The sequence below is a fragment of the Podarcis gaigeae genome, assembly GCF_964106915.1.
Source record: "Podarcis gaigeae genome assembly, chromosome: 10".
NCBI classification, from domain to species: domain Eukaryota; kingdom Metazoa; phylum Chordata; class Lepidosauria; order Squamata; family Lacertidae; genus Podarcis; species Podarcis gaigeae.
In genome coordinates this window covers 66,985,510-66,996,298 of record NC_139686.1, presented here as the reverse complement: position 1 = coordinate 66,996,298, position 10,789 = coordinate 66,985,510, and the positions used below count along the sequence as shown (strand labels likewise).

The 10,789-nt window shown below is 47.5% G+C and overlaps 1 protein-coding gene across 1 annotated transcript in view; it reads left to right on the top strand.

Moving 5' to 3' along the window:
- Positions 1 to 1,240: 1,240 nt before the first annotated feature.
- ABCD2 (ATP binding cassette subfamily D member 2) overlaps positions 1,241 to 10,789 on the top strand; it is a 49,862-nt gene continuing 40,313 nt past the window's right edge. The window contains exons 1-2 of the mRNA XM_083701487.1: positions 1,241 to 2,408; positions 7,357 to 7,537. Of these exons, the coding sequence (XP_083557613.1) occupies positions 1,464 to 2,408; positions 7,357 to 7,537 (1,126 nt within the window). The 5' untranslated portion in view covers positions 1,241 to 1,463. The remainder of the gene's footprint in view (positions 2,409 to 7,356; positions 7,538 to 10,789) is intronic.

The following is a 10,789-nucleotide window of genomic DNA, read 5'->3' as shown; positions in this document are numbered from 1 at the left end:
CATTGTGAAGAGATGGGTGGCAGCGGGCGGGCAGGCAGCCCCTCTCTTGCGAGACTTCCGCCGCGCTGCCAGGGGAAGCCGGAGGTGGCAGTGGCGGCAGCTGAGGAGGCGGCCTGAGGGAGGAGGAAGAGGAGGGGATGGGGAGGGACGCAGAAGGGTGGCGCTTCAGTGGTCGTAGCGGCGCCGCAACCGCCTCATGCTGGGCTTGTGGGCGGCGTGGGCGAGAGTCTCCCTCCCTCCCTCTCTCTCGGGTGGGGAAGGGCCGATGGAACTCCTCACATCAGGACGACGGCAGCCCTGACGTGCTGTTTAGCATCCCCTCCAACCAGTTCAGCATCTTAATGTGGTGATTTCCCCCTCTGCATCCCTTTCATAACTCTCTTTTTATAAATCATTTGTCCATCCATAGTTCAAATTTTTACTACAAGTTTTCTGTCAATCCTACCAATGTATGTAACTCTTTACAATAGCTTTTTAAACAAATTATAAACTTTCCCCATTCTTTATTAAAGAGGTCCTCTTCCTGGTTTCTAATTCTGCCTGTAAGCTTTGCCATCTCGACGTCGTTCATCAGTTTTGTCTGCCACTCTTCTTTGGTCGGAGTCGTAGACCCTTAGGATCATCTAGTCCAACCCCCTGCAAAACACAGTCAGTGGCAGCAAAAGCAGCATGGCTCCATCAGTGCCGGATTGACGTACAGTGGTACCTCGGGTTACAGACGCTTCAGGTTACATATGCTTCAGGTTACAGACTCTGCTAACCCAGAAATAGTGCTTCAGGTTAAGAACTTTGCTTCAGGATGAGAACAGAAATCGTGCTCCAGCAGCGCAGCGGCAGTAGGAGGCCCCATTAGCTAAAGTGGTGCTTCAGGTTAAGAACAGTTTCAGGTTCAGAACGGACCTCTGGAACGAATAAAGTTCTTAACCCGAGGTACCAATGTATAAACCAAGCAAAATCCCTTATTTTGGCTGCTGGTCCCTTATTTTCGAGGCTGCTGGTCCCTTATTTTCAAATCTGTAAATTGACAGCAGAGAGAGAGAGAGATGACAGCAGATGCTTTCGACGCTACACCAACCCGGCAGCGGAAAGGATTTCCGCTGCTCGGCTTCGGAATCCCACTTTTTAACCGAGAGCGCTGTGGAGGACCAGAAGGAAAGCGACGCCGCTCGCCGGCCGAGGATTTCCCAGGCCTCGGCGACCAATGAGCGTGCGGCGGGGGCGTGGCTTGCCGCGACGGGGCGGGCAAGGATTCGCCGGTGGTGGCAGGGAAAAAGCCTCGGCTGCCGGCGGACCGGGAGTCATTCCGCCTGGGTCGCGGGCGCGATCGGCGGCGTGGGGGGAAGGGGGCCACGTGAAGATGGGTCTCCCCAGGCCTGGATGAGCGGCCGCCGTCCCTGCGCCCCTCCCTCTGGGCGGGTGGAATAGATAAGCCAGGCAGCAGGAGGAGGAGGATCCCCGGGAAAATGCCCCCCGGGCGCGGGAAATGGAGCCGCTCGGGCGCCGCGAAGAGGGCGGCGTGCTTGCTGGCTGCGGTGTACGGGCTGAAGATCCTGTGCCCGCTGGTCCGCAGGCGGCTCCGGCAGGCGGGCTGCAAGAAGGACCCGCAGCAGAGGCAGATGGCCAGCGGCAGCCGGGCTGATCTTCCTCCGGAGCTGCAGCTGCTGCCTTGCCCGGGTCTCCCCGCCGCCGGCCGAGCGTCTCCGGCGGCCAATGCGGAATTTTTCCGCCAGCTGCTGGCGCTGCGCAAGATCCTCTTCCCGCGGGCGGTGAGCGCGGAGAGCGGCTGGCTGTGCCTGCACTCGGCGGCGCTGGTGTCGCGGACCTTCCTCTCCATCTACGTGGCCGGCCTGGACGGCAAGATCGTCAAGAGCATCGTGGAGAAGCGGCCGCGCAGCTTCGCCTGGAAGCTGATCAAGTGGCTGGCCATCGCCATCCCGGCCACCTTCGTCAACAGCGCCATCCGCTACCTGGAGGGCAAGCTGGCGCTGGCTTTCCGCACCCGCCTGGTGGATCACGCCTACCAGACCTACTTCGCCGACCAGACCTACTACAAGGTGATCAACATGGACAGCCGGCTGGCCAACCCGGACCAGTCGCTCACCGACGACATGGCCATGTTCTCGCAGTCGGTGGCGCACCTCTACTCCAATCTGACCAAGCCCATCCTCGACGTGGTGCTCACCTCCTACACCCTCATCCAGACGGCCAGGTCCAGGGGGGCCAGCCCCATCGGGCCCACGCTCCTGGCCGGGCTGGTGGTCTACGCCACCGCCAAGGTGCTCAAAGCCTGCTCGCCCAGGTTTGGCAAGCTGGTGGCCGAGGAGGCCCAGCGCAAGGGCTACCTGCGCTACGTCCACTCTCGGATCATCGCCAACGTGGAGGAGATCGCCTTCTACAGGGGCCACAAGGTAAGAAGAGGAGGAGGAGGAGGAGACACAGGAGCTGGGTGACATCGGAGAGAGGAGAGACCTCTCAGCTGTAGTACTTGGCAATCTCCTGATTCTGCTGCCCTCATCCCTGGGAGAGTTGAATTCCTATGACACCCAGACCTGTTTACAATCTAGGTTCCTGCAGGCTTAGTAAAGGAGCCTTGTTTTTCTCCTTTACCTGGAAAAGGCCAGAGCAAGTACTGGCAGTAGTAGCTTAACAATCATTAGCTCTCTCCCTTTAATACGTGCTAAGTACTCTTTTCTTCCTCCAAAGGGTGAATTTCCCTTCTGTTGCAGCCACAGTGGCTGCAGAACCTGAGGTTTGGGATTAATTAATACAGAATAAAAAGGCCACGGACTTAACTAAACACTCCCATGTGAACCCCATTTTCTACTCTTTCTCTCCCAGTTGTTTGGATGACTGATAGTGCAGGCCTATGCATGACTAACTCAGATGTAAACCCATCGTATTCAGTAGGGTTTACTCCCGTGTAAGAGTGCCAAAGGCTGCAATCCCTAAACCCTTACTGGCGAGTAAGCGCCATTGAACTTGGAGGGACTCACTCCTGAGACAACACATGTGAGGGCTAAACATAAAATGGGCTTTGTTTTCAATCATTTCTTATAGACTGTTCTTCCTATTCTATGAAATCATTTCCCCTCCCCCTCCTGTCCCACCCTGATCAATGCAGCACTTTCACTTGGCAGCCTGGGGAAAACTTTGCTCTTTCAATGTGGACAGCAAATACAACCTTTGCCATTGATCTGTGTAGCTGAGCAGAGATGCAGCGCTGCAAAGTCTTTAAATAGCTCAGGCCAAAGTGTTGTGGGTGCTTTAACAACTAGTTACATAAAATGAATGAGTATTTTTTTAAAAAATCAAGGTGGCAAATATATTCAATGCACATGTTAAAAAATTGTTTTAATGTGGGGACAGAGTCTTCCACCTTAGAAACAGGCTCTTCTTATGTCACTAACCTGGATTTGGGTCTTGCTTGCACCAGAGCTTCTTATGGTGTCACATTGGTCTTTAGCACAGGTGGAAGGAGAAGTTGTCTTCCTTGGAGCAATACAAGGAACTAGCCTAGACTGAGAGCTGGTGCAAGAACAATGCAGGCCTGAGTCATACCAGCTGTACCTCCAAATTCTCCCAAAATCTTGCTTTCTCTTAATGGGTTAGGAGAGCTGAAAAAAATTAAAATCTGGCAACCAATGTGCCCTTTGGTTTCAGATGGTACATGGGTAAGCGAGACTAGAAAACCCAGAACAAACTAAACCTCCTAGAACAAAATAATACATCAAGAAGCTTAGTTTGGTCAGAATTGAGTAAAAATGCTTAATGCTGAATACATCACTTCTGGTAAACGAACCACCATAGACGCTGGAAGGCTGTGAAAATTTGTGTCCCAGGCTTTTAGACTCATCTACCCATGTGCCATCTGAAACCAAAGGGGCACATTGTTTGCCAGATGTGAAATATATTGGCATTCTTTTCAGCTCTCCTACCCTACTATCTGGGGACGCGGGTGGCGCTATGGGTTAAACCACAGAGCTTAGGACTTGCCACTCAGAAGGTCGGCGATTCGAATCCCCGCGATGGGGTGAGCTCCCGTTGCTCGGTCCCTGCTCCTGCCAACCTAGCAGTTTGAAAGCATGTCAAAGTGCAAGTAGATAAATAGGTACCACTCTGGCAGGAAGGTAAATGGCATTTCCGTGCGCTGCTCTGGTTCGCCAGAAGCGGCTTAGTCATGCTGGCCACATGACCCGGAAGCTGTACGCCAGCTCCCTCGGCCAATAAAGCAAGATGAGTGCCACAACCCCAGAGTTGGCCACAACTGGACCTAATGGTCAGGGGTCCCTTTACCTTTACCTTACTATCTAGAATAGAAGTTTATTGGCTATAGCCTTCATAACCCTTTAAGGCTATGCAGGAAATGATTGATATGCAGCCATGGGCAAGTTTAGCTGTCAGCATTTGAGGAATTTGCAGTTGACTTGCAGCACGTGGGTGTGTGCTTGGTGATGCCCACTCAACTGCTTGGCATGGGGAAATGTGGCACTGCTGGCGATAAGTGCTTTAATGTGGCACTCGCATATGCAGCCATCACAGTTTGTACCAGTTTTAGCAGTCCTCTTGCAACTTACAGCGATTGTGTGTGTGGGCCTCACGTGGAGGCAGTGGTTCATATGGTCAGAGCGTCCACACAAGCCGATAACGAACCCATGCAGCCCCACAAGTGATTGCAAGTGGGCCAATGGGAATCTGAACCAAGTCTCAGGCTCATTCAGAGGAAAACAGAAAGGAAAGTTCATCAAAGGAATATTATTATCTGAGTGTATAACAGAACCTATAGAAGGGTTAATCCTCTGAAAAATAACGGACTGCTCATTTTCACATTCAGCATCTGTCAGGTAGCTAAGCCTGTATCAGTTGTGCACGTAAATAGAGCATTCACCACAAAAACAGAGTTGAGAATTCCTGAGGATGTCCAGCAAAGGATGTTTTGCCATACTTCAAAGATCACAGCTCCAGGCAGAAGCACACAAACATTATTAAAAGCAATTTTTATAATCAAGTTTGACTGAATCAAAGCTCCTAGAATTCTCTGACCTAAGTAAGACTTGCAGGTCTGAATCTAAAAGCAGCAACAAAGCCATTAAGTTATAATTTGCTTTTAAATTATTTATCCTCGCCTTGGCTCCTGGTTTGTATTTTGATGGAGTTAAAAATAACAACGCAATGTTTCGTTTTAATTTGAAGATGGGTATTTGCTAAAATCACCATTCATTTGCAAACAGCAATTCTGATTCATAAATATCTGTACTCGTTATAAAAGTATTATCATCATCATCCATGCTGTAAGTGATTGAGTTGATGCTAGTATTAACTGGACAGATGTTCAGCTGGTATATGTTGGTAGAGATTCCTTAGCCAAGCAAAATGAAGAAGGTTGCAGGATGTTTAAAGGATTAGCTCTTATTCCACAGCAGCAGTGTCCCATAGGAGCCAGAAAGTGTGCCTTGTTCCACAACACTACAGCTTGAAAGGATGCCATAGGCAGTGGCGTAGCGTGGGTTGTCAGCACCCGGGGCAAGGCAAGTAATTTGCGCCCCCTAACCTGTGGATTTGCACCCCCTAACCCGTGGATTTGCCCCCCCCAACCCTACCCCCCAGATGTTGCGCCCGGTGCGGCCGGCCCCCCCTGCACCCCCCACGCTATGCCACTGGCCATAGGATAGTGCAAAGATCTAGAGTGAACTTGATGGAGAAGCTGTATAATGGGTAGAGTTGTAATGAGTCACCATTTTATGTGACTGAGGAGATGGAGCTTAGTGGTAGAACATGTATGGTGTCCCACATTCAACCCTCTCACATTTCCATATAGATCTGGAAGCAGGACTGAGATGCACTTCTGTCTAATACCCTGGAGGTCTTCTGCCCATCAGAGTAGGCAGTGTTTGGGCTATAGGTACAGCCCTCATGGAACTGGGGTAGGTTGCTCTTGGGTGTACACACCTTGATTTGCTGCTATGTGATATGTGTAACAGGGAGGCGGGTGGCACTGTGGGTTAAACCACAGAGCCTAGGACTTGCCGATCAGAAGGTTGGTGGTTCAAATCCCCGCGACGGGGTGAGTTCCCATTGCTCGGTCCCTGCTCCTGCCAACCTAGCAGTTCGAAAGCACGTCAAAGTGCAAGTAGATAAACAGGTACCACTCCGGCGGGAAGGTAAACAGCATTTCCGTGCGCTGCTCTGGTTTGCCAGAAGCGGCTTAGTCATGCTGGCCACATGACCCAGAAGCTGTACGCCGGCGCCCTCGGCCAATAAAGCGAGATGAGCGCCGCAACCCCAGAGTCGGTCACGACTGGACCTACTGGTCAGGGGTCCCTTTATCCTTTTTAATATGTGAAATAACCAGGATCAGGTGTCTTGAACCAACAGGTCTACCAATGTGACCATATTAATATAAAGGTTGCTTTTCTGGGGTGGTTCCAGATGGGACACAAAGTGGAAGGATGAGTGAGTTTTGTCTCCATCTTCCTCCCTGCTGAGTTCTGCAAGAGCAACTCTGAGGCTAAGGTGGATGAAGCTGACAAGCAGTGCCACCTCGTTGGACTGCTTGTTGTAAGAATTTGGGCAAGCGGGTGGGGATTGGGTGAGGGCAGGCTGAGGTTGGTAGAGCAGTGCTTTGTTTGCCTTAATGTTCCAGCCTCCACTGCATATCTCACTTCGAGGAAGATACGTCCAAGCTACCCTGTTTGGGTTGTTGAGTTGATCAAAACTACATATACCAACTGAGACCCTGCCTAACAGTTTTATTTATTTATTTATTTATTTCCCACCCATCTGGCTGGGTTTCCCCAGCCACTCTAGATAGCTCTCAACAGAATATCAAAAACACGATCAAACATTAAAAACTTCCCTAAACAGGGTTATCTTCAGATGTCTTCTAAAAGTCAGATAGTTGTTTATTTCCTTGACATCTGACGGGAGGGCGTTCCACAGGGTGGGCGCCACCACCGAGAAGGCCCTCTGCCTGGTTCCCTGTAACTTGGCTTCTTGCAGCGAGGGAACCGCCAGAAGGCCCTCGGAGCTGAACCTCAGTGTCTGGGCTGAACGATGGGGGTGGGGACGCTCCTTCAGGTATACTGGAGCGAGGCTGTTTAGGGCTTTAAAGGTCAGCACCAACACTTTGAATTGTGCTTGGAAATGTACTGGGAGCCAATGTAGATCTTTCAGGACCAGTGTTAATGGTGTCCTAAAAGCCAGGTAAGAATATGAGTCTTCTTTCTGGTCACCTGGTGTTGTTGATTTCTGTCTGTTTCTGTACAGATATAAATTCACTTGTTTAGGCTTATCTGTTTAAAGTGCATACATAATCACATGTACCGTGCTCTTATCAGTACCTGCATTTTTACACTGTAGGTAGAAATGAACCAACTACAGAAAAGTTACAAAGCTCTAGCAGACCAAATGAACCTCATTTTGTCCAAACGCTTATGGTACATCATGCTGGAGCAGTTCTTGATGAAGTACGTCTGGAGCAGCAGCGGCTTGATTATGGTGGCTGTGCCTATCATCACTGCGACGGGATTTGCTGATGGCGGTAATAACATTTTATTGAACGTGAAACGTTTTGTGTGGCAGTTTCGTCCCAGTGGGATTATCTGAAGGAATCGGTCAGAAAGATGTCTATATATTCTTAGCTGCAGCAACCCTGTGTCTGCCCAGCATTGTGTGGCTAGCTGGAATAACTCTAGGAAAAACTAAGTTATAAAAACAGCTGTCTTATCCAAAAATCTTTTGTTTCCTTGGGCAGAATAGTAAATGGTTTCCCCAGGCTCAAGTCAAGGTGCTTAGTGCTCAAGGTAGGTCAAATTACTTTGGTGCCTGAGGCAGAAAATCCCCCACCATGTTTTCTTGGCAGTAAACGTACAATAATACTAAAAGAAACAACTACAGATTTGTTGCCCTTTAAATAAAGGTGGGTCCAGCTATTGCTATTACACACATGCAATTTTTGTTCTTTTCTTAATTGTTTCTGATAACTGGTTTAGCACATCATGCAAGACCTTTTCTCCACTTGCAAGCAGTCTCAGGAAGAAAGAGAAAATGAGATGAATTCTAGCCAGTTCATACTGTATAATCAATACATTATACTGACTTGTGCAAACACTATTTATTATATTCAGCATTTAGTTATCGCCTATCCCTCTGCAGCAGTGGATATATGCAAATGGCGTCTGAAACAAACCATTGGATGGGCAGCCTGACATGTCAGGATACTCCAGGAAATTATTCTCCCTCTTTCCTCCCAACCCCATGCCTCAAAAGAGGCTTGACTTGGGATGCATAAATCTCTGAATTTCAGTTTCACTCCCTTTTGTCATTTTCCCAGACTTCTCCACATTTCCTTGTCAGTTTGCGTTTTAAAAAAAAGTTAAGGGTTTTTCCTCCCTCACAACGCAAACATAATGCCCTAGTGACAAAAATAAAATGATTCCCCACAAAGTAAATTTCTTTATTCAACTGCATTATTGTAATATTCTCAAATGGGGGGGGGGGCTTGTTTTCTAAAATAACAAGAACATATTTAATAGCTGTTCTAGTCAAAACAAGCAAATGAAAGTCGAGCCTTGAGAGGAATTTGTTCTCTCGGCACATGCTCTGAAGGGACATAACACAGGGACTTTTCTGAAAGTAATTAGTTCTTTGCCAGTGTCTGGGAACACCGCCTTGAATTCTGTGGAAAACATATAGTGAATATAAATGATGATGATAATAATAATATAATAATTTATTATTTCTACCCCACGCATCTCGCTGGGTTTACCCAGCCACTCTGGGCGGCTTCCAACAAAAGATTAAAAATACATTAAAACGTCAGTCATTTAAAAGTTCCCTAATGAAACAAATTGATAGAGTTCTAGTAATGATCAGTGATTAATGGTAGAGGTGAAGAAATTATTCAGGATTTACAGTACAAATCCTATGTGACTCTAATCCGCCCCTGAGCTCAGTGGAGCTTGCCCTCCCAATTTCAGGCCTGTCTATGGGATAGACACAGCCATGGTTGTCTTATTGGGCGACTTACACTGAGGGCTGGATGAGGAAGTTCAGTCGGATTGGTTCTTCTGAACCTCTAAGTAACTTTCCATGTCATCAAACATGGTATCTTTCTGGAGCATTTTGCTGGGTTGGCCATTGACCTTTGGTGTGCCACAAGATTCCATTGTGTGCCCCGTGCATTTTAACATCTGCATGCAAAAATTGAGGGAAGTACAGTCGTATCTTCATTCTCGGACGCCGAAAACCTGGAAGTAAGTGTTCTGGTTTTTGCATGTTTTTTCGGAAGCCAAACATCCAACACGGCCTTCACTTGAGTGCAGGAAGCTCCTGCAGCCAATCGGAAGTTGCGTCTTGGTTTTGGAACAGTCTCGGGAGTCGGATGGACTCCCGGAATGGAGTGTGTTCGAGAACCAAGGTTCCACTGTAACGCAGAGGTTTTGGCTGAAGTGTCATTGTAGCACCCTGCTTGTGGTTAACGCTTAGCTGGAATGAAATATTCAACGCACAATAGAGAAATTAAAATAGTAATTTATTTGTCAGACAAATAAATGAGAGGCACAGTGGTATATGGTTACCAAGCTCTGGCCTGGCCTCCTGCCATTCTGGCCAGCACTTATATTTCCTTAATCCAGCCCCCTTGCTCCTCCTGTGGCTGCCTCTGTCCAATCAGTCTGGTTGAAATTCCTATTGGCTGTTTGCTAGAACCAATCACAAAAGATACACCCATTTCCTTTCGCCCTTTTATGGGACACAAAAAGCTATATATTCTTATATCTATAAATGACAAATAAGTAGTAATATATCTTACATGTGTCTCAACAAGGAATCTTAATTACCAGCTCACCTCTTGCCCTCCTTGCCCTATTGCCTTCCAAAACAGATGGTTAATCTTAACTTTTTATCTTCAAGGATCTTGAGTTCACATCATCATTGAAAGATCTCCTTCATTTGGAGGTCTCTAAACAAAAGGCCTGACAACCATATATCTAATGATGTTTCCTGCTTGGCAGGGGGGCTGGGCTGGTGGCTGACTTAATTTCAGGATAGTTACAACTCTTACAACTATATGAAATAAGAATCTAGCATTTCTTAAATCCTTTGCATAATTACATTTAAGCCAATATATTTAATACATAAATAACCTTTTAAAAGGAAAAGAAATCTTCTCAAAGTAAAAAAGGAAGGAACAGTTTCCAGCCTCAAAATAAGATAGGAAGAAACCTATCTTCTCCAGCCAAGCCAGTTGCCTTTTTCACTGCTCTTGACCTTTTAACCTTAGGAAAATATGGCTCAAGTTTAATGGGAGGCACATGGTGTTATTTTACTATTTACCCACTCTTAATTTTGACCACTCTTACAGCTTAATTGTACTCTGTAACATGCAAGGTCAGTGTCCTGCTCTCAGCCTGTAATTCCCTTTTTACGACTTTGAGAATTGTTTTCTGCTATAAATCAGGGGGCCCCCTTGTCTAGGAGGAAAAACATTGCCAAGGTTCTTAGGCAGCTGGACTTCTGCCTGGCATGAAACATTTGAAAATCTTTAAGCTCATTTTAAAATACAAGCCCTGATCAAACATATAAGCTTTGATAAAAATGCAGGCTTATGATTAGATGCCTCATCATCACTCTGTGAGTGATAATTTTCTTTCCATCTGCTTCTCCAAGGGAGGTGATGCTCTGTATATGGCTGCTTTTTAAAGATAATTTGGAACCTTCCAGCGGTGAACAATATGGCTGCCCATGTGACTTAGACGCGTTTTATTGCTTTTAAATGTCACTAGTGTTATTT